Source organism: Pan troglodytes, chromosome 22 (genome assembly GCF_028858775.2).
Source record: "Pan troglodytes isolate AG18354 chromosome 22, NHGRI_mPanTro3-v2.0_pri, whole genome shotgun sequence".
Lineage (NCBI taxonomy): Eukaryota > Metazoa > Chordata > Mammalia > Primates > Hominidae > Pan > Pan troglodytes.
This window is the reverse complement of record NC_072420.2, coordinates 47,054,427-47,079,103: the sequence shown is the minus strand read 5'-3', so window position 1 is coordinate 47,079,103 and position 24,677 is coordinate 47,054,427. Positions and strand designations below refer to the sequence as shown.

At 51.7% G+C, this 24,677-nt stretch overlaps 1 protein-coding gene across 15 annotated transcripts in view; it reads right to left on the bottom strand.

Annotated features, from left to right (window-relative positions):
• PCNT (pericentrin) overlaps window positions 1–24,677 on the bottom strand; it is a 129,820-nt gene that overhangs the window by 54,392 nt on the left and 50,751 nt on the right. For all 15 annotated transcript variants that reach the window (XM_009442002.5, XM_009442020.5, XM_009442012.5 and 12 more), the window contains 6 exons: window positions 13,304–13,450; window positions 7,686–7,837; window positions 4,788–4,930; window positions 4,241–4,473; window positions 2,844–3,006; window positions 2,300–2,512 (listed from right to left, as the gene is read on the bottom strand). In XM_009442002.5, coding sequence (XP_009440277.4) covers window positions 2,300–2,512; window positions 2,844–3,006; window positions 4,241–4,473; window positions 4,788–4,930; window positions 7,686–7,837; window positions 13,304–13,450 — 1,051 coding nt within the window. The remainder of the gene's footprint in view (window positions 1–2,299; window positions 2,513–2,843; window positions 3,007–4,240; window positions 4,474–4,787; window positions 4,931–7,685; window positions 7,838–13,303; window positions 13,451–24,677) is intronic.

Sequence of the window (24,677 nt, the reverse complement as noted above, 5' to 3'; positions counted from 1 at the left end):
CAGGCCTCACCGGGCCGTTCAACAGAATGCAGGCCACACACCCCTTTATCTGCCAGGAGGCCTGACAAACGAAATGACTGGCTGAAGTCCAAGGGCTCGAGGTGATGAAACACCAGGTGGTCTCCCCCGGCGGGGTGTGGCCCAGCGCCGGCTGGCTGGGCGCGAAGACACTGGAAATGGGGCAGCAGAGTCTACAGGGAGGGGCCCGACCATGAGGCTGCCCCCGGACAGCAGAGGACAAGCAGAGAAAGCATCGGAGAAACAGCGACAACGGACGCCCAGATGCAACAGCACCGCCAGGGCAAAGATGCTGAGAGCGATGCAGGACGTCAGAGACGTTCCTGAAAACACCCTGAAAAATCCTGAGGAGATACAGGAAAACGAGGGCGTCAAAGGAAAAGAAACAGGATCTTGAGTCGTGTCTCCAGCACCACTTCACTGGTGGAGGAAGGGACCTGAAGAGACTCCAGGCCCTCCTGGCCCTGGAGGTTCCCCCGCACTCCCCCTGTGGACACACGGAGTGCGGGGGCAACAGGGCTTAGAGGCCCGTGGGGAGATGACGCTGCCCTGAGCCCGGCAGCAGGCAACACCGCAGTGAGGACTTCACAGCTGGCCAAGGAAAATCCACCCCAGAGCAAGGGCCCAACGCCAGGAGGTGCGGCAAATAAAACTTGGCTAAATGGACCAAAAGAAGATACTCACAGACAGGCTTTTAAAAAACAGTCATGAATATGGTATCCATACAAGGCACAACTAAAACAGAGTATTAAAAAAGACTTAAAATAAAAGGACAAGAAAAGATACACGAGGGGAAAAACACCAGGCTAATCCTTCAGCATCAGAAATTTACATAAAAAATAGAACGGGATAAACAAGAATGACAGAAATGAACCAAGAAAAGGAGAGGACAAAGTGTGGGCACAGTCATAGGCAGAGTTTAAAACATTCCGTGGGACCAATGTCTTCCACCCTGGAAAACGCCCCCTGGGCCAAAGAATTATAAGCTTGTGGGACCCAGATGTCAACACGAGCACCACAGGTGAAAAGGCTGGGGCACCACGAGGAGGCACGACCTGAACCCCACATCCTGTGAAAGGCAGCAAACATGTCCAAAAGCGTCCAACCCAACGAAGGCAGTGAGAAACCATAGGAGCTGGCCGGGCATGGTGGCTCACGCCTGTGATCCCAGCACTATGGGAGGCCGAGGCAGGCAGATCACTTGAGGTCAGGAGTTCGAGACCAGCCTGGCTAACATGGTGAAACCCCATCTCTACCAAAAACATAAAAAATTAGCCAGGTGTGGTGGTGCTCACCTGTAATCCCAGCTACTTGGGAGGCTGAGGCAGGAGAATCACTTGAACCCAGGAGGCGGAGGTTGCAGTGAACTGAGATCACGCCACTACACTCCAGCCTGGGGACAGAGCGAGACTCCATCTCCAAAAAAACAAAAACAAAAACAAAACCATAGGAACAAGGAATCACAGTAACAAGGGCAAAAATCAGCGAGACAGAAGACAGCAAATGAGAATGGCCACAAATATCAAAAGCTGGTTGTTTTTTAAAGAGAAAAATGTAAAATAATAATAATAATAATAAATGAGACTTCTGAATTGGCTGAGGTGGTGCCTGCGATGCCCAAGCTTCTAACTCCAATCTGTGTTCTGAAGGGATGACCCCGAGGCCACGGCCATCCTGGAAGGAACTTTTGGAGAAGCGCAGGCCCCTCTGCCTCCCACGTGCCTGAGATGCACGAATGCAATGTGAAAAGCCTTTGCTCGAGCTGAACCAGCTACTGAGGACGCAGTTCCCTGCAGGCTCGACATTTTAAGCTTATGTTTTGACAGTTTTCATTTTAAATACCTTTGAGACCAAAATATCTAAAAATCTGAAAAGATACAAACTAATATTGTTAACACTATGTTTTCCTAATGAGGGTTAATATCAGGCACTTGGTTATTTTAAATGAAATTTTAAAGTAGCTCTTGTTTGCCGCACTCGGCTCTGCCTCCAGCTGCTGCTGTTGGACTCAGAGCCCCTCTTATTTCCACCTCACAGAGGTGGGGACCCTCCAACCAGCAGGACCGACAGACAACCCGCCTTCTCTGAAAGGGCAGCAAAGCCAGTGGATGCCTCACCTGATCCGCACAAGCTTCCCATGCCCAGTGTTCCAGGAGAAGCTGCGTGCTGGTTTACACTTGACCCTCTAGAGACACCGAGTGTCCCTGGGAGCTGGGGAAACCGTGGCAGCTGTATCCGCGCCCCACAGCTCGCACCACCCTCCACAGCCCGCGCTCCTTACCAGCTTCTCTGGCCTCGGCGTCCGTGGCTGTGGCCTCCCCCTGGCTCCACAGACGGGTGCACTCCTCCCTCAGCGCCGCCTGCTCCTGGGCCGCCTGCTGCAGCTGCCGTCTCAGGCTCTCCAGCTCCAGCACCAGACGGTGCTCGGAATCCTCCTTCCCGGCCAGCACCTCCTTCAGATCTGCTGTCTCCACCTTGAATCCCTCAAGGGTACCTTTGTGGGAGACACAGATGCTCTGACAAAGCCAGTCCTGGGTGTAACTGAGGAGAGCCTGCTTGGAGGAAGGGACAGGGCCGCTGCCCCTGAGAGCAGCAGAGCTAAGAGCCAGCAGCTTCCAGGACCCAGCTGTAGGCCTCCAACAGCCCTGCTGGCCGCAGCAGCTCCCGACCACCCCATTCCTCCCAAACCATGGGTGCCTCCCATGTTGGCTTTGTTTGTACATTTCACTTTAAAAACCCTATTCTGAAGGCTTCCTTCCCTCAGTGAGGCCAGGCCTGCTCCCCGTGCCTGTGCTCCAGGTGCCCCGAGGCCTCCTGCTGCTCACCCTGAGTCTTGTGCAGCTCCAGCGCCAGCTCTGCCTTGGCTGTGCTCTCCTCCTTCAAGCACTCTAGCAGCTCCTGGTGCTTCCTGACAACCTGCGCTGTCTCCTCATTCTTAAAACTAAATTCTTTTTCAAAACGAGAATGAATTTGGCGTGCTTCTTCCAGCTGTTAAAACACATTTGCAAATCAAAACTCCAGATCAAAAATAACTGAAGCCTACATTAAGACCAAGAGAACGCCACTTCTACCCCCAGACCCTTCAGGCCGTCACCACCCAGGCAGGGCCAGGCCAGGGTGACGGGACCTGAGCGCATCTCGGCCACCCTCCGAGACACTGTGGCCACAGTCTCCAATGAGGACCCCTCCTCAGCCTCCCAGTTCAGCCCTGGGCCCCTCTCCCTTCCTCCAGACACTCCCCTGGCAACTGTGTCCAGTCTGGGGCTCCCAGGCCATCTACAGGCTGAGGCCCAGAGTTACCTCTGAACTCAAAACTTAGCAAAAAAGAATTTTTATTTTCATTTTTGAGATAGGGTCTTGCTCTGCACCCAGGCTGGAATGCAGTGGTGCAACCACAACTCACGGCAGCCTCAGCCTCCCAGGATCAAGCAATCCTCCTGCCTCAGCCTCCTGAGGAGCTGGGACCGCAGACGCATGCCACCACGCCTGGCTAACTTAAAATGGGGTCTCGCTATGTTGCCCAGGCTGGCTGCTGGAGTCCAGGGCCATGTCCATGAGGCCGTCCACGGCCAGGCTGAGGCTCTGGAAGACCCTCCGGATGGGTTGCTCACACTCCCGCACACTTTCTGGGCTCATGAGAAAGCTTTCACACATGTGGCTGCTAATTTCAGCCACGGAAGACATCTCTGCACATTCAAAGTTCTGTCCAACTCCGGGAGGGCCACATCAGACCACGTCTCCTCCAGCGCCGGAGCTACAAGATGAGCTTGTGGGCTGAAGTGGGCTGAAGTGAACCTCCTACCTTAGCCTCCCAAAGTGCTGGGACTGCAGGAGTGAGCCGCTGTGCCTGGCTGAAAAAAAGATCTTTGATTGCTTTCCGCGTATTCCTACTTAATGTCTTTTTTAATTGTCTAAAATGTTCTAAAACGGTTACAAAAAATTTCCTTTCTTAGTGATAATCTCTAAATATGAAAACACTCCACATGGAATTGCAACAGTGCATGAAGTAAAGAAAATGGGCCTGTTTATTATCCAAATTAAACAAACAGATTCTCTCATTCGTAGCAAGCCCACTTCCTCAAAGATCTGGTTCAGAAAAGCCTCCTCCTTGGGGAGAAACCCGTGCGAGTGTGGCTGGCACCGGCATCCACCAGACTCGTGTGGCATCATCAGCTACTCAGTTGTTCACATCTCCACAGGACCCCGGGAGCCTGGGCCTCACCTGCCTGCTGGAGTCCAGGGCCATCTCCATGAGGCCGTCCACGGCCAGGCTGAGGCTCTGGAAGACCCTCCGGATGGGCTGCTCACACTCCCGCACACTTTCTGGGCTCATGAGAAAGCTTTCACGCATGTGGCTGCTAATTTCAGCCACGGAAGACATCTCTGCACATTCAGACAAAGTTCTGTCCAACTCCGGGAGGGCCACATCAGACCACGTCTCCTCCAGCGCCGGAGCTACAAGATGAGCAGATGCCGGCACACGCGGCTCAGCGAGCAAGCCGGCCGCGGCCACGGCAGCCAAGATGACAAGGAAGCCACAGAACTCAGAAGGTCGCCCCAGCCGAGACGAGACAGCGCCACGTCCACGGGAGCTGACAAATTTAGCCCAAACCCCGGTCTCGGCCTTCTGTAAGTGCGGAAACTAGCAGGAAACCAGGACGGCAGTGCTCCCAAGGGCATCGCCCAATACGGAGGCTCCTCTCAGAGAGCTCCAGGACCACAGAGGGGCTGCAAGCACAGGGCCGGGCAGCTGGTCCCGGCACACTCACCTGCCGACGGGGCCAGGCCTGCGCCCGCGTCATCCAGGCAGAGCCCCACACGCTCCCCGATCCGGCTCCTCAGGGTGACGGCTGCCCTCAGCGTCTCTCCAAACAAACCCAGCAGCCTGCGCAGGGCGTCCTGGAGGGCCCCTCTGAGACAGGAGACACCCATCATCAGGCAAGCTGGTCACGGCATAAGAACACCCACCTTGGATGCTGCTGAGGGGCCGCCCACCAGTTTGCACACCTCGGCCCACGGCTGCCTGTCCCCACGGGGCCGGAAGACATGATCCTCATGCCCATGTGAGCACAGGAAGCTGAGGCCACAGATAAGACAACCACATGGAGCCCACTCAGGGACACAGGCTTTCCTAGGTGAGGTCTTCCTGATGCCATTTCTGATGTGTAAAAGGCATCATATTAGGAACATGGCAAACCCGTCCCGCAGGTGTGCGGTGTGGCCGCACAGCGTCAATCACCCAGGAGCAGCACACAGGCTCCGCCCCTCCCCTGGAGCACAGGGTGCACCAGCCAGCCGTTTCACAAGATGTCTGTCCAACACCAAGTCACGCCTCAGCCACACATTCACAGGAGTTGTGTGGCAGGAAGAGGATGGTGTCTCCCAGCCTCTCGCTAGGCCTCGTGGACGTGCGGTCTGGGATGCTTCTGTTTTTTTTTTTTTTGAGATGGAGTCTTGCTCTGTCGCCCAGGCTGGAGTGCAGTGGCACGATCTTGGCTCACTGCAAGCTCCACCTCCCGGGTTCACGCCTTTCTCCTGCCTCAGCCTCCCGAGTAGCTGGGACGACAGGCGCCTGTCACCACGCCCGGCTAATTTTTTGTATTTTTAGTAGAGATGGGGTTTCACCATGTTAGCCAGGATGGTCTCGATCTCCTGACCTCATGATCCAACCGCCTCAGCCTCCCAAAGTGCTAGGATTACAAGCGTGAGCCACTGCGCCTGGCCGGGATGCTTCTGTTTTTACACACAGGGGCTCCCGAGGCCACAGGCCCCTCCACATCTCGCTCCCTGCACTATGATTTAGGAGCTGTGACGCCACTGAGGACAGGCACGTTGACCGGGTGCCTACACAGCCAGCCCTCCCTCTACTCTGCTCACAGCTCTGTCCCCAGAGAGCCCAACCCTGTGGAGCAGACGATGAGGACTCATTCGTGGGGACCGTGAGGTGACAACGGGAGGCAGTGTCCTGCAGGCCCCGCGAAACCGAAGATTCCGGGCAAATAACAGGGAGGGGGAGTCCTGAGGAGGGGCTTGACGGAGAGAATGCCACCTGCTCCCCAGCACACTTCCACCCCCCAAAATGCCCAACTCTTGCAGGCATCAGGGCGTCTGCAGCCACCCCACCTCAAGACAGGCAGCCTCTCCAGTGTCCAGGGACCGTGGGCTCACCTCTGCACCCCTTGTGTTTAGAGCCTGGGACTACCCCGCCCACCACCCACCTCTGCACCCCTCGAGTTAAGAGCACAGACCGCCCCACTGGCCGCTGTGCCCCTCGGTTTAGAGCCCTCGCTCGCCCACTGACCTGGGTGACTCGAGAGAGTCAGCACCAAGCTACGAGACACCCACAGCCAAGTGCTACAGAAGGCAAGGTCCTCACAGAAAAATCACAAAACTTGATGAAAAGAACAAAGAGAGACCTGCACAGACACCCCCCACACACAGACGGACCCTCAGCATGACAGACTCCAATGCTCCAGAAACAGCTGTGAGCTCAGAGGGTCCCATCAGCCCGACCTGGTCTCCGGACCCTGGGTGGTCTCCAGAGCAGAGCCAAACCAGTTCAGAGCTTCAGGACACAGCAGCACAACCCAGAGGCCTCGAGTGGGGACACAAAGACGGGAGCAGCAGCACGACTCAGAGGCCTGGGGCGGGGACAGACAGACGGGAGCAGTGGCTGGACCCAGAAGCCTCGGCGGGGACACACAGATGGGAGCAGCAGCAGGACACAGAGGCCTCGGGCGGGGACACGCCAATGGGAGCAGCCAAAGACCCACACAAGGGGACGGGGAGGACGCGCACCAAGGGGAGGCTGCGTTTGGCAACACGGTGCCGAGTCCACTGCCCAGACAGGTGCAAGCAAGAACAACTCTGCAGGCTCACCCCAGAGTCACACAAAAGCAAAACTTAAAACCCTGTGAGGTGACCTGGGAAAAACCTCCATGGTGTCAGAGGAGCAAACAGTTTCTCAAGACCCCACACGAGACAAAAGGGCAGACAAGCCTGCGGGACAGCATCACTGCAGGTGAGGAGGAACCAAGGCGGGATGCGGCCTGGACCCATGCGTTCAGGGAAGGCGGCCCCACAGCCCGTGGTAAGCAGACCCACACCCCGCCCTGGGAGAGCCCTCGGGGCTGGGCGCTCAGCCCAGTGCCTGCAGCTCCCCAGGCACAGGCTCCCAACGGAGAAAGGAACGGACAGGGCTACCGCCTCTGCTCGGGCCGGTCTCAGAAACACACGTCACAGAGAGAGATGCATGAGGCATGACACTTGCACACAGTCCAAAGCACAGGAACCACGAGACACGTGGGCCTGCACCCCATGCCGGGGACGAGGACACGCTGCGGGGACGCGGACACTAAAGGGGAGGGGTCGGGCTCTGTGGGAGATAACGGCTGGTTTTAATCTGGCCAGATGGGGAGATGAGACACAGCAGGCAGGGTGGGAGGAGGGCACGGGGGCTGGGAGATGAGACACAGCAGGCGATTTCTTCCCGGTGCTTACAATCTTTCTAACTGAGAGAAGAAGGAAGCCGGGTCCCCGTCCACCAGGAGCCAGCGTGCATGGTGGCACCAGCCACGGGGCCAGGAGCCGTGGGGACCAATGGCATCTGCATGACCCAGCGGGTGCTGGCGGCCACAAGGCAGCCTCGGTGCCGAGGACACACTGACCTTTCGCTGTGGGACAGGTCGACGTCGGCCTTGAGCATGGAGAGGAGGTTTGCGCCTTCCCGGTTCTCTCGCTCCCGCCTCTGCTGCAGCACCTCCAACTCGGAGCGGCACTCTTGTATCTCGTGACTTAAGGATAAAACCTGGTCTTTCAGCTATCGAGAAAAATGGTTAAAGCTTTCGTTAAAACAATTTGGTTAAAAGTAAATGGCTGTAAGGGACTTTCAACACAATTTCACTATTTGAGAGTCTCTGACTTAGGACTTTTCAGCTTGGTGATGGGGCGAAAGCAGCAGGCACTTCGGCACGTTCCTCGACTCACAACGCCTTCCACTGACAGTGGTCAAAGGCGTGGCCTCAGCAAAGGCCGAGGAGCACCTGCACATTTAATAAAAATACAGCAAAGGTGAACGAGGTGCTGATTAAAGGCGAAAATTATTGATACGGTTTTTCCTCCATTATTCATCATTTACAAAAGAATACACAAACATCCCCAGGTGGAACCTGAGGCTAGGGGAGGGAAGGGGCCAGTTCATCAGAGATCCACCACTCAAACAGCAATTCGAAATAAGTCACTGTATCTGGTCATTCACAAAAGTCAGTTGCCAGGCAGGCAAAGATCTTTCTTTCTGAGACAGGGTCTCATTCTGTTACCCAGGCTGGAGTGCAGTGGCACAATCACAGCTCACTGTAGCCTCAAACTCCAGGGCACAAACAATCCTCCCACCTCAGCTTTCTGAGAAGCTGGGACTACAGGCGCGTGCCACCACACATGGCTAACTTTTTTTATTTTTTATAGAGACAGGGTCTCCCTATGTTGCCCAGGCTGGTATCGAATTCCTGGGCTGGAGTGGTCCTCCTGCCTCAGCCTCCCGAAGTGCTGGGATTACAGGTGTGAGCCATGGTGCCGGGGGAGGGCAAATGGGGAGTGAGAGTCTAATGGGGACAGAGTTCAGTTTTGCAAGATGAAGACTTCTGGAGATGGATGGTGGTGATGGCTGCACAATACTGTGAATGTGATTCCGTCACCGAATGTACAACACCGTGAATGTGCCTGCACCACTGAACTACGCACAACACCATGAATGCACTTGCACCACGGAACTATGCACAATACCGTGAATGCACTTCCGCCAATGAACGCACAACACCGTGAATGTGCTTCCGCCGCTCAACGCACAACACCGTGAATGTGCTTCCGCCACTCAACGCACAACACCGTCAATGCTCTTCTGCCACTCAATGCACAACACTGTGAATGGGCTTCTGCCACTGAATATACAACATGGTGAATGCGCTTCCGCCACTGAATATACAACATGCTGAATGCGCTTCCGCTGCTGAATGCACAGCACTGTGAATGTGCTTCCGCCGCTGAATGCAGAACACTATGAATGTGCTTCCGCCACTGAATATACAACACCGTGAATGGGCTTCCACCACTGAATGCACAACACCGTGAATGTGCTTCCGCCACTGAATATACAACACCGTGAATGCGCTTCCAGCACTGAATATACAACACTGTGAATGTGCTTCCACCACTGAATATACAACATGGTGAATGCGCTTCCGCCACTGAATGCAGAACACTATGAATGTGCTTCTGCCACTGAATATACAACACCGTGAATGGGCTTCCACCACTGAATGCACACCGTGAATGTGCTTCCGCCACTGAATATACAACACTGTGAATGCGCTTCCAGCACTGAATATACAACACTGTGAATGTGCTTCCACCACTGAATGCACAACACCGTGAATGCGCTTCCGCCACTGAATATACAACACTGTGAATGCGCTTCCAGCACTGAATATACAACACTGTGAATGTGCTTCCACCACTGAATGCACAACATCGTGAATGCGCTTCTGCCACTGAATATACAACACTGTGAATGTGCTTCCACCACTGAATATACAACATGGTGAATGCGCTTCCACCACTGAATGCACAACACTGTGAATGGGCTTCCGCCACTGAATATACAACACTGTGAATGTGCTTCCACCACTGAATGCACAACACCTTGAATGCGCTTCCGCCACTGAATATACAACACTGTGAATGTGCTTCCACCACTGAATATACAACATGGTGAATGCGCTTCCGCCACTGAATATACAACATGGTGAATGCGCTTCCGCTGCTGAATGCACAGCACTGTGAATGTGCTTCCGCCACTGAATGCAGAACACTATGAATGTGCTTCCGCCACTGAATATCCAACACCGTGAATGGGCTTCCACCACTGAATGCACAACACCGTGAATGTGCTTCCGCCACTGAATATACAACACTGTGAATGCGCTTCCAGCACTGAATATACAACACTGTGAATGTGCTTCCACCACTGAATATACAACACCATGAATGTGCTTCCACCACTGAATGCACAACACCGTGAATGCGCTTCCGCCACTGAATATACAACACTGTGAATGTGCTTCCACCACTGAATGCACAACACCTTGAATGCGCTTCCGCCACTGAATGCAGAACACTATGAATGTGCTTCCGCCACTGAATATACAACATGGTGAATGCGCTTCCACCACTGAATGCACAACACCGTGAATGTGCTTCCACCACTGAATGCACAACACCTTGAATGCGCTTCCGCCACTGAATATACAACACTGTGAATGTGCTTCCACCACTGAATATACAACATGGTGAATGCGCTTCCGCCACTGAATATACAACATGGTGAATGCGCTTCCACCACTGAATGCACAACACCTTGAATGCACTTCCGCCACTGAATATACAACACTGTGAATGTGCTTCCACCACTGAATATACAACATGGTGAATGCGCTTCCGCCACTGAATGCACAACACTATGAATGGGCTTCTGCCACTGAATATACAACACTGTGAATGGGCTTCCGCCACTGAATATACAACACTGTGAATGCGCTTCCGCCACTGAATATACAACACTGTGAATGCGCTTCCACCACTGAATATACAACATGGTGAATGCGCTTCAGCCACTGAATGCACAACACTGTGAATGGGCTTCCGCCACTGAATATACAACACTGTGAATGTGCTTCCACCACTGAATATACAACATGGTGAATGCGCTTCCGCCACTGAATATACAACATGGTGAATGCGCTTCCACCACTGAATGCACAACACCGTGAATGCGCTTCCGCCACTGAATATACAACACTGTGAATGTGCTTCCACCACTGAATGCACAACACCTTGAATGCGCTTCCGCCACTGAATGCAGAACACTATGAATGTGCTTCCGCCACTGAATATACAACATGGTGAATGCGCTTCCACCACTGAATGCACAACACCGTGAATGTGCTTCCACCACTGAATGCACAACACCTTGAATGCGCTTCCGCCACTGAATATACAACACTGTGAATGTGCTTCCACCACTGAATATACAACATGGTGAATGCGCTTCCGCCACTGAATATACAACATGGTGAATGCGCTTCCACCACTGAATGCACAACACCTTGAATGCACTTCCGCCACTGAATATACAACACTGTGAATGTGCTTCCACCACTGAATATACAACATGGTGAATGCGCTTCCGCCACTGAATATACAACATGGTGAATGCGCTTCCACCACTGAATGCACACCTTGAATGCACTTCCGCCACTGAGTATACAACACTGTGAATGTGCTTCCACCACTGAATATACAACATGGTGAATGCGCTTCCGCCACTGAATGCACAACACTGTGAATGGGCTTCTGCCACTGAATATACAACACTGTGAATGGGCTTCCGCCACTGAATATACAACACTGTGAATGCGCTTCCGCCACTGAATATACAACACTGTGAATGCGCTTCCACCACTGAATATACAACATGGTGAATGCGCTTCCGCCACTGAATATACAACATGGTGAATGCGCTTCCACCACTGAATGCACACCTTGAATGCGCTTCCGCCACTGAATATACAACACTGTGAATGTGCTTCCACCACTGAATATACAACATGGTGAATGCGCTTCCGCCACTGAATGCACAACATGGTGAATGCGCTTCCGCCACTGAATGCACAACACTGTGAATGGGCTTCCGCCACTGAATATACAACACTGTGAATGGGCTTCCGCCACTGAATATACAACACTGTGAATGCGCTTCCGCCACTGAATATACAACACTGTGAATGTGCTTCCACCACTGAATATACAACATGGTGAACGCGCTTCTGCCACTGAATGCACAACACTGTGAATGGGCTTCCGCCACTGAATATACAACACTGTGAATGGGCTTCCGCCACTGAATATACAACACTGTGAATGTGCTTCCACCACTGAATATACAACATGGTGAACGCGCTTCTGCCACTGAATGCACAACACTGTGAATGGGCTTCCGCCACTGAATATACAACACTGTGAATGTGCTTCCACCACTGAATATACAACATGGTGAATGCGCTTCCGCCACTGAATATACAACATGGTGAATGCGCTTCCGCCACTGAATATACAACATGGTGAATGCGCTTCCGCCACTGAATATACAACATGGTGAATGCGCTTCCGCTGCTGAATGCACAGCACTGTGAATGTGCTTCCACCACTGAACGCACAACACCTTGAATGCGCTTCCGCCACTGAATATACAACATGGTGAATGCGCTTCCACCACTGAACGCACAACACCTTGAATGCGCTTCCGCCACTGAATATACAACATGCTGAATGCGCTTCCACCACTGAATGCACACCGTGAATGTGCTTCCACCACTGAATGCACAACACCTTGAATGCGCTTCCGCCACTGAATATACAACATGGTGAATGCGCTTCCGCCACTGAATATACAACATGGTGAATGCGCTTCCAGCACTGAACGCACAACACCATGAATGGGCTTCCGCCACTGAATATACAACACTGTGAATGGGCTTCCACCACTGAATATACAACATGGTGAATGCGCTTCCGCCACTGAATGCACAACATGGTGAATGCGCTTCCAGCACGGAACGCACAACACCTTGAATGCGCTTCCGCCACTGAATATACAACATGTTGAATGCGCTTCCACCACTGAATGCACAACACCGTGAAGGGGCTTCCGCCACTGAATGCACAACACGGTGAATGCGCTTCCGTCACTGAATGCAGAACACTATGAATGCACTTCCGCCACTGAATGCACAACACCGTGAATGCGCTTCTGCCACTGAATGCACAACACCGTGAATGCGCTTCCGTCACTGAATGCAGAACACTATGAATGCACTTCCGCCACTGAATGCACAACACCGTGAATGCGCTTCCGCCACTGAATATACAAAACCGTGAATGCACTTCCACCACTGAATGCACAACACCGTGAATGCGCTTCTGCCACTGAATATACAACACCGTGAATGCGCTTCCGCCACTGAATGCACAACACCGTGAATGGGCTTCCGCCACTGAATGCAAAACACTATGAATGCGCTTCCACCACTGAATCTACAACACTGTGAATGCACAACACTATAAATGCACACCATGAGTGCACTCCTGCCACTGAACTGTGCACTGAAATAAAGTGAAAATGATTTTTATGCTATACACGTCTTATCACAAGGGAACAGTGTATTCCACACACCTGCTGGACTTGGTGATTCTTCTTTTGAAGCTGCAGAGACAAAGACTCTTTCTCCTCTTGGTGAAAAGGCTGTGGCTGTGCACTCTGAAGCTGAAGTGTCTCCTCTTTTTCATGCAAAGCAGTTTTCTTTTCACTTCCAAATTCACCCTGTACACATCAATAACAATAAAAAATACCAGTAAGCTAGAAAAATACTTTCTTTGCTGTCAGCCGGAATTCAGCACATTCAGCAGTTACGCACGGAGCCCCCACTCTGCACCAAGAGCCGGGATGAGCCAGACCACAGCCCCCATCAAAGAAAACATGGGTTCAAGGACTTCACTGGGAACACAAAGTCCTGGTTTCGGGGATAAAACACTTAAGGAGACACAAGTTCGCACTGGTGACAGCTGCGTGTCATAAGCAACTGCTCACTACCATTCCCAAATGGCTCCTGTAACATCTTTAAGAGTCACACTAAGAAGTTCACCATCAAGGAATTACAGCCATGAAAACCCAAGATATTTGGAAACCTAGGTTCCTTCCCTTTTAAAAGATTAAACCTTCTTTCTAAATAACGAAAACTTTTAAATAAGGTTCAATAGATGAATTAAATTCTATACACACACACACACACACACACACACACACACACACACACAGATTTTTTTTTTTTGGAAGGACTCTTCTCTGTCACCCAGGCTGGAATGCAGTGGTGTGATCTCAGCTCACTACAACCTCTGTCTCCCAGGTTCACGGGATTCTCTTGCCTCAGTCTCCCGAGTAGCTGGGATTATAGGCGCCTGCCACCACACTCAACTAATTTTTGTAATTTTTCTTTTAGTAGAGATAGGGTTTCTACCAAAACCTGTTGGCCAGGCTAGTCTCAAACTCCTGACCTCAAGTGATCCACCCACACTGGCCTCCAAAAGTGCTGGGATTACAGGTGTGAGCCACTGCACCCGGCCAATTAAATTAATGAAATAAGCTTATTTTTTTAAACTTCCAGAGGTAGCACTTCTAGAATGGCAAAGTAAGGACCTCCAAAATCTGTTCCTCTATAAAAGAAAAAGTGGTAAAAACCATCAAAACCAGTGTTTTCAGAGCTGTGGAAATCTGGTCAGGTTTGCAATCATCCGAAGAGTGTTTATGGAAAACACAGGCTGAGTGTCCATAAGAACAAACTTCAGGTGCTTAACTTTGCCCTGACTCCATATCTCCTCTCCAATCTAACAGCCCTGAAAACCAGTAGCTGCTGGGGTGGGGTGGGGGACAGAATGGATTTGGAGCACCCCAAAATTTCCATGCACAACTGCCCGAGCCCACCTGCCGGGCACCTTGCTGCCGTGACTGGGTCAGAGCTCTCGGTGTCAAAAATTCTACCCAGGGTTGGCCGGGTGCGGTGGCTCACGCCTGTAATCCCAGCACTTTGGGAAGCCAAGGCGGGCAGATCACAAGGTCAGGAGATCGAGACCATCCTGGCTAACATGGTGAAACCCCATCTCTACTAAAAATACAAAAATTAGCTGGGCGTGGTGGTGGGCACCTGTAGTCCCACCTACTCGGGAGTCTGAGGCAGGAGAATGGTGTGAACCTGGGAGGCAGAGCTTGCAGTGAGCCTAGATTGTGCCACTGCACTCTAGTCTGGGCGACAGAGACTCTGTCTCAAAAAAAAAAAAAAAAAAAATCTACCCCAGGGCATTGGTTGGAAACAGTCAGTGTCAAGTGTTTAATAGCCGCACTGCCCACAGTAGAGAAACCAGTTGGGACTAATAAGGGACTGCCAGAAAAACAAAAGAAAACACTTGAGAATGAGATGTCCACAGGGGCCTCTGGAAAGCTGTGACATCTTCTAGGACTCCACAAGGTGTGAACACGTGCAGGGCTGTGCCCACACTGGAAAGGCCCAAGAGGCCCTGGGCTGGCTGCAGTGACCGTGTGGCTTGGCACAGCAGGGGTGAAGGCCAGGGCCAGGCTGTCCACCGCCCGCCAGAGCCCTGAGGGCACAATGCACACAGGGCCCTCAGCAGAGAGAAAGACTGAAATAGAGCTCCCTTGACATCTGGAGCTGAAAAATACAATCACAGAAAAAAAAAAATTCACTAGAGAGGGGTTCGGCAGCAGACTCGAGCAGGCAGAAGACAGAATTCACACGCTGGAAGATAGGTCAATTAAGACGATCCAGTCAGGGAACAGAAAGAAACATGAAGAAAACTCAGCAGTCTCCAAGGCCTGTGGGGCACCCTCAAGCCAGACAGAGGGAGAGAAAAGGGCAGAGGAACCCTTGAAGACACGATGGCCAAAAACCTCCCAAATTTGGTGAAAATAACAATAATAATAAAAATAATAATCCCCACATACAAGCTCAATGAACTCCAAGTAGGACAAACTGACAGAGACCCACACTTCACCCATCACAGCCAAACCTCAGCAGGGTTCAGGACAAAGCTTGAGGCCAGCCAGTGTGCAGCAGGTATATGGGTGCCGCTCAAGACACGTAGCCCCAGGAAGACGGGTGCGGCTCACGACACGCGGCCCGGGAAGACGGGCGCGGCTCGCGACACGCAGCCCAGGATGACAGGGGAGGCAGCGGAGAAACCACGCAGCACTGAAGGAAAAGCCCGTGGATCTTGAAGTCCACATCCAGGAAATGATCTCTCAAGGATGAAGGCGAAATTAAGACATTCCCACAAAAACAAAAGCTGAGAGGATTCATCACTAGCAGACCTGTCCTTCAAGAAATCCCAGAGGAAGTCCTTCGGGCTGAAACATAAGGCACCAGACTTGAATGCCCAGGAAGAAACGAGCAGCAGTAGTGCAGGTAACGACACAGAGAAAACAGGAGACAAAACAACATGGCTTTCGTTTACAATTCTTCTTCCTCCTGGTTTAAAAGACACGTGCATAAAGTAACGAGCACAAAAAGATAGAAAGATGTGGTTGGTACGACAATATGAGCACAAAGGGCAGACGAGGGAATGATGCTACATTAGCAAATGGTTTTGTAAACTTTTAAAATTAAGTTGGTATTAATCCAAACCAGATTGTTAGAAGGTGCTTGCTGTAACGCTCAGGGCAAGCGCTAAGAAAATAACTCAATATATATCAGTCCCCTTTGTCTGCGGTTTCAGTTACCTGTGTTCAACCTCATTCTGAAAATATCATATGAAAAATTCCAGAAGTAAACAACTCTTATGAGTGTTAAACTGCCTGCCCCCCAAGCTGAACGGTGTGAGGAAATCTCGCAGGCCAGGCTGGGGGTCATCCTTCTGTCCGGCGTTATCCACGTGGCAAGCACTACCTGCCCAAACGCAGGCAACTCGGTGATCAGACCAACTGTCACAGCATCAGTGCCTGTGTTCAAGTCACTCTTACTTCATTTAATAACGGCCCCAAAGCGCAAGAGAGGTGATGCTGCAATTCAGACGTGCCAGAGACACCACAGAGTGATGCCTTTCAGTTAAAAGTTGATGACAGAGCAATTCAGATATGCCAGAGACACCACAGGGTGATTCCTTTAAGGTAAAAGTTGATGACAGGTATGTATAGGCAAAAACAGCATATAAGGGGTTCAGAACCATTTACGATTTCAGGCACCCACTGGGGGTCTTGGAATGCATCCCCTGTGGGTAAGGGGCGACCACTGTATGGTAAAGGAAACATCAAGGAAATTAAAGTGAAAAAAGGCAGTAATGGAGGAATACAGAACAAAAAGGGCATAAGATATGCAGAAAACAAATACCAAGCAAGTACTGACACATGCTACAACGTGCGTCAACCTGGGAAACACGCAAAGTGAAAGCTGCGGACACCAAGGGCACACGCTGAGTCTATTTACGTAGGACGCCCACAGGTACGGCAAGCAGACGGCACATCACCAGGCATGGGGGAGAAGGGAGAATGGGGAGTAAATGCTAATGAGTGGAGAGTTTCTTGTTTTCTTCCTTAATTTTCATTTATTATCTTTTGAGACAACGTTTTGCTGTCATGCAGGCTGGAGTGCAGTGGTGCGATGTCAGCTTGCTACAGCTTCAACCTTCTGGGCTCCAGTGGTCCTCCCACCTCAGCCTTCTGAGTAGCTGGAACTATATGGGCACGCCAACATGCCAGGCTAATTTTTTTATTTTTAGTATTTTTTTATTTTTGGTCTTGAACTCCTGGGCTCCAGCAATCCTCCTGCCTCAGCCTCCCAAGGTGCTGGGACTATAGGCACGAGCCACTGGGGGTTTCTTTTTGAGGTGATGAAATATTTTAGAATAAACTTTTCTCAGCTCTAAGATAAGTGATGACAGATTCTTGGTAGAAAAGGTGTGTTACACAGCAGATTTAAATACAAAAAGGCCTGACAAAAGTTGCCTAGAAAAAGCTCAGTTTTAAGACAATGAAATTATTTTGTGTTTTAACTTGGCATGTGAAAAGGTAATTGATTAAGTTTTTTGTATCTACTTAGCAGGCAGGAAAGGACAGCACGCAGCCCATGTCCTCAGCAGGGGGACCTGCTGCTCCAGAACATCTGGGGTGGATTGCCGGCTCCCGCTCCCTGCCCAGCACGGCCAGGAGGGCTGAGGGCTGGGGCTCCACCAGCTTCAGGAGGGGGAAGACGTCAACACTGAGTGAGTGCCTTTTCTGAAGTAACTGGGGCAACAGTTTCAATAAACACATGGAAGCCCTGACACCAGAAATCACCTTTATTCTCTACCTTTTTCATGAGATAAGCCATGGGGAGGAAAAGGATAAAGGATCGGGTGCCCCCCGCGCCGGCCTGGAACTTGCTGAGGTGCCAGGTGGGCTGTGCATCTGCATCTTAGTCACAGGGACCAGAAACGGGTTCGCACGGCACAACACTGAAGTCACTCGCAAGGTCTCAAGGCCATTTGGAATGTGAGTACAGTTCACTGTAATCAACTTTCTCTCCTGGATTTGATTTAGTTCCATCTGTTTGAAAGGAAGGACTTAAGATTAACTTCTGAGCTGTGCACACTACAAAGTTTCCAAAGAACTTTAATTACCTTGCTGATACCCCAACCATCAGCAGTGCGTCTCCTGGGGGACAGACGCATTGATCCGGACCAACAGCCAGGGAGGGGGCAGCGGGCCAGGAGTAAGAGGTCCAAACAGGGATGCTGGTTCAGTGTACACCAACCACAAAACGCTGGTGAATTCAAGAACAAAACCCCAAATGCCAATGCACCCGGCAGGACAGAGGCCAAGGGACTGGGAAAACAGGAAAATTAATCCTCAAGACCAGGCGCCACCATGGTGCCCACAACAGCTCATGCTCAGACACAGTGGACGGGCTCCTCAGGCCCAGCCAGGCACAGATCAGGTGCTTCCCTCCTGGCACCCACAGCGTCAGCCTGTGGGGCCCAAGGGCAAACCTCTGCGCTCCCCGTGCCCAGCAAAGGATGTGGCAAGAGTCCAAGGCTGAAATCAGTGGTCCTTTGAACATCTTTCTGAGCCACAGACTACTTACTCTCTTTGGACAAAAATCTCTCATAGAGGCCTACCGTGTAACAATGAGAAAATCAAACTTCTGTTTGAGGCCAACACGGGAGCCCAAGAACATTGGACACCCCCAGAGCCTGCGGAGCCTGGCCTAAGCTCCAGGCGTCCCAAACTACGCCCCACTCAGGAGCACAGCTGGTGCCACGCTCTAGCCCCGCGGCCTCCTGGATCCCAGAGTCACACACTGCAGACGGAGAGGGTAGAGGGCAGGCTCCACAGAGAACCCCAGCCAGGGAGTGCCAACACTGCACGCAGCCCACCAGGAAGCCCGGGCATGGCAGACAGAGGCGGCGCTCCCTCCACCCACTGGCAGCTGGAAGCTCCATGTGTGCAGTCTTGACCTTCGCTTTGTTTCAAGGCACAGCACCACCCACAGGTACCGCCTCGCACCCAGGGGAGCCACCCTAACTGTCCACGCTTGGCCCTGTCCTGCCTGCACACTCTCAGGCCTTTGGCAGACCTGCAGAGGACGTAGGAGGTGGTGGAGGCCAAATGGGGCGGATCCCCGCAGGGGGACAGCCCCCAGGAGACATCGGGCAGGGCTGGGCAGGTCACAGGCATGCAGGCCCAGCAGTGAGACGGCCAGTGCCCCACGTGTGATCCCTCAGGCCCAGGGCCTCGGCTCGGCCACAGTGTCGAGCAGAAGCGTGTGTCCTCAGCCACCCCCTCAATCTGACCGGGCCGGCTCAAAGGAGATTTTCTTCCTGCAACCTCCTGGCAGAGGCTCTAGCCTAGAATAAAACTCTTTAAATTGACCATGTTCTAAGCTGTGAGGTCAGTATCAAAAAAGACGCTTCAAAAAAAGTTATTTTCAGGTTTTTCTAAAATCCACACAATTATAGAAAAATATCACATATGTTTTAATCATAAGTAAGTGGCATGCACAGAGAATACCAATGTCAGAAGACAAAGACATTCAATTGAGAATGCATTTAGGACATTCAAATGCTATCTAAACCAACATTAATATTATCTTAATATTAAAATAATTAACTTATGAATAGATTTGGGTTTTCAATCCAAGAAAAGATGACACCGCCTTGAGCACCCCACACCAGCCGCATGCGATTCACTTCTGCACTCAGCTCTGCGTCGTGTTACCAGCACAGGCAGGGCAGGGCAGGGCAGGGGAATCTTATGGGATACATACTTCTATCAAAAAGAAATCAAGCTTACGTTTTCAGAGGACTTTCCTCACAACCAAACTCTCAAGGGCGGTATCCCGGAAAGTAATCCAATCACCCCACAAGCGTAGGTCAAGTCACACTGCTGACAAGTGACTACTGTTCCAACAGGTGCAAAGATATTTGAGGCTCAGACAAAGCATCGCCGCAGGGGAAGAACAGGACATCCCAGCTATTCTGGGACAATGACCCAAAACACTCCCATCAGGGCTTGGCGGGGCTCTGTGTAACTTTTTTTTTTTTTTTTTTTTTGAGACTAAGTTTTGCTCTTGTTGCCCAGGCTGGAGTGCAACGGCACGATCTTGGCTCACCACAACCTCCACCTCCCGGGTTCAAGCGATTCTCTTGCCTCAGCCTCCCGAGTAGCTGGGATTACAGGTATGTGCCACCATGGCTGGCTAGTTTTGTATTTTTAGTAAAGACAGGGTCTCTGTGTTGGTCAGGCTGGTCTCGAACTCCCAACCTCAGGTGATGCACCCGCCTCGGCCTCCCAAAGTGCTGGGATTACAGGCGTGAGCCACTGCAGCCAGCTTGTGTTAAGTCTTTTCACGGTGTAAAGCCTGAGGAAAGACCAGGAGACCAGGAGAGGAGTGGCCACCATACAAGAAGCATTCTCACCAATCACAGGCCTGTGGATCTACCAACACACTTGCAGGAACGAGGGAACAGTGACCAGCATCACAGGAACAAATAGATCCTGATGTGAGCCAGCCAGAAGAGACTGGCACGTGGGCTGGGCTTGTGATGAAATGCAGGGATCGCTGTGGATGTTTTAGGTGAGAATGGATCATGGTTATGCTGTATTGGGGGAAAACACCTCACTCGCAGACACATGGTGTCTTGGATTTGCTTCTAAACAATCAGGAGGAGAGGGGGACTGATGTATTGAATGTGCACCCCACTAACCAGCGGGACCGGGGGCTCGCTGAATTATTCTATTCCTGCAAATGCTGCCCTCTGCCCCAAAAAACATAATATAAAATAAAGAGTACATCCCACCTCCCCACAGCCCAATTGTTTTCTTCTGTGAAATCAGCTACACCAAAACAATCACATAAAAGAGTATCTGAGCGGCCGGGCGCAGTGGCTCACGCCTGTAATCCCAGCACTTTGGGAGGCCAAGACGGACAGATCACAAGGTCAGGAGTTCGAGACCAGCCTGGCCAACATGGTGAAACGCTGTTTCTACTGAAAATATAAAAATTAGCCAGGCGTGGTGGTATGTGCCTGTAATCCCAGCTACTCAGGAGGCTGAGGCAGGAAAATCGCTTGAACCCGGGGGGCGGAGGTTGCAGTGAGCCAAGATCATGCCACTGCACTCCAGCCTGGCGACAGAGCGAGACTCCGCCCAAAAAAAAAAAAAAAAAAAAAAGCTAAGGCTGGGCGCGGTGGCTCACATCTGTAATCCCAGCACTTAGGGAGGGTGAGGCGGGCGGATCACGAGGTCAAGAGATCGAGACCACCCCGGGCAACATGGTGAAACCCCATCTCTACTAAAAATACAAATATTAGGCATGGTGGCGCATGCCTGTAGTCCCAGCTACTTGGGAGGCTGAGGCAGGAGAATCCCTTGAACCAGGGAGGCAGAGGTTGCAGTGAGCCAAGATCACGCCACTGCACTCCAGCCTGGAGACAGAGCAAGACTCTGTCTCAAAAAAAAAAAAAAAAAAAAAAAAGAGTATTGACATGCACATCCCTAGCAGCAAAATAAAAAGCTAACTTACTCGCGCAAACCTGTACCTCAACTACAAAAATACTGCAAAGACGCTCTAGGAGTATTCCGATAATAGTCCGGGCCAGGCACGGCTCACGCCTATGGTCCCAGCACTTTGGGAGGCTGAGACAAAAGGATTGCTTGAGGCCAGGAATTTAAGACCAGCCTGGGCAACACAGTGAGACCCCATCTCTACAAAAAATAAATTAGCCAGGCATGGTGGTGCACATCTGTAGTCCCAGCTACTCAAGAGGCTGAGGCAGGAGGACCACTTGAGTCCAGGCGTTCAAGGTCGCAGTGAGCTGTGGTTGCATCACTACCTTCAGCCTGGGCGACAGAGCAAGATCCTCCCTCCAAAACAACAACAACAACAGTCACCCTAGAAGAACAAAAGTACAGGTTAAAGGACACAGGTGATACACGATTTCAGAAAATGAACACCTCCTTGTGCTATGCACAGATAAAACGGACAGAATTTCTTTAGCATGAGTTCCTGGAAAAGCGAGACAGAATCTGACTTTTCCAGAGAAGACAGACCCACACGATACCCAGCAGGGTGCAGGTCTCAGGGCTGTGCCTCAGGACTGAGGGGCCAGTGTCCACACTGGGCAGCACCCAGAGCTGTCCACGTGAAGAAACAAGTCATTTCTAACCTCAGAATCCGGCGCTGCATCACCCATTCTCAGGAGCAGTCCCTCTTCACCAAGCAAACCTTTCAGGTTCAAAACCTTACTTTATGGCTAGAAATGAGATCTTAGCATGTCCTTGTTTAAAACCCCCTTGAAACCGTATGTACCAAAATCACCTAAAATTTGCACATAATGCTTCAAATAAATTATCAATTATTTCTGAAGTGCTCCAGACTCTAACCCTCCCCCCACAGAAAGGCCAGAAAATCGTACAGACCCAGAACACAGAAGCAGGAGGGCCCCAGGCATTCAGCCTGCAGGACAACATGCAGAATGACATGTGCTGTGTATGTGTGCATGTGCTGCGTGTATGAGCATGTGCTGTGCATGTTCACATGTGCTGTATGAACATGTGCTGTGTAAGCACGTGTGCATGTGTGTGCACGTGTGTGCACATCTGCTATGTGTATGTGCTGTGTGCATGCATGTGCTGTGTGTGCGCATGTGCTGTGTGTGTGCATGTGCTCTGTGTGTGTGCGTGTGCCTTGTATGGGCACATGTGCTGTGAGTGTGCTGCATGTGTGCATGTGCTGTGTATGCACATGTGCTATGTGTGCACATGTGCTGTGTGCATGTGCCTTGTATGGGCACATATGCTGTGAGTGCTGCATGTATGTGCTGTGTGTGCACGTGCTGTGTGTGCACGTGCTGTGTGTGCACACGTACTATGTGTGAGCATGTCCTGTGTGTGACCATGTGCCACGTGTGCATGTGCCTTATATGCGCACGTGCTGTGTGTGCATGTGCTGCGTGTGCGCATGTGCTCTGTGCATGCATGTGATCTGTGTGTGCATGCATGTGCTGTGCGTGGGCATGTGCTGTGTGTGACCATGTGCCATGTGCATGTGTCTTGTATGGTCACATGGGCTGTGTGAGTGTGCTATGTGTGTGCATGTGCTGTGTGCACACATGTGCTGTGTGTGTGCTGTGTGCATGTGCCTTGTATGGGCACATGTGCTGTGTGCTGCGTGGGTGCATGTGCTGTGTGTGTGCTGTGTGCGCACATGTGCTATGTGTGCACATGTGTGCGAGCACGTGCCGTGTGTGTTGTGCCTTGTATGGGCACATGTGCTCTGCGTGTGTGCTACGTGTGTCCATGTGCTGTGTGTGTGCATCTGCTTTGTGTGCGCATGTGCTGTGTGTATGAGCATGTGCTGTGTGCCCGTGCTGTGTATGTGTGTGTGCCTTGTATGGGAACACATGCTGCGTGCACACATGTGCTATGTGTGTGCATGTGCTGTGTGTGCCTTGTATGGGCACATGTGCTGTGTGCTGCGTGGGTGCATGTGCTGTGTGCATGTGCCTTGTATGGGCACATATGCTGTGAGTGCTGCATGTATGTGCTGTGTGTGCACGTTCTGTGTGTGCACGTGCTGTGTGTGCACACGTGCTATGTGTGAGCATGTCCTGTGTGTGACCATGTGCCACGTGTGCATGTGCCTTGTATGCGCACATGTGCTGTGTGTGCATGTGCTGCGTGTGCGCATGTGCTCTGTGCATGCATGTGATCTGTGTGTGCATGCATGTGCTGTGTGTGACCATGTGCCATGTGCATGTGTCTTGTATGGTCACATGGGCTGTGTGAGTGTGCTATGTGTGTGCATGTGCTGTGTGTGCACATGTGCTGTGTGTGTGCTGTGTGCGTGTGCCTTGTATGGGCACATGTGCTGTGTGCTGAGTGGGTGCATGTGCTGTGTGTGTGCTGTGTGCATGTGCCTTGTATGGGCACATGTGCTGTGTGCTGCATGGGTGCATGTGCTGTGTGTGTGCTGTGTGCGTGCTGTGTGCGCACATGTGCTATGTGTGTGCTGTGTGCATGTGCCTTGTATGGGCACATGTGCTGTGTGCTGCGTGGGTGCATGTGCTGTGTGTGCTGTGTGCGCACATGTGCTATGTGTGCACATGTGTGCGAGCACGTGCCCTGTGTGTTGTGCCTTGTATGGGCACATGCGCTCTGCGTGTGTGCTACATGTGTCCATGTGCTGTGTGTGTGCATCTGCTTTGTGTGCGCATGTGCTGTGTGTATGAGCATGTGCTGTGTGCCCGTGCTGTGTGTGTGTGTGTGTGCCTTGTATGGGAACACATGCTGCGTGCGCACATGTGCTGTGTGTGTGCATGTGCTCTGTGTGTGCCTTGTATGGGCACATGTGCTATGTGTGTGTGCTGCATGTGTGCATGTGCTGTCTGCGCACATGTGCTGTGCATGTGTGTGCTGTGTCTGCATGTGCTATGTGTGCACGTGCTACATGTGCACATGTGCTGTTTGCATGTGCTGTCTGTGTGCGCATGTGCTGTGTGTGCTG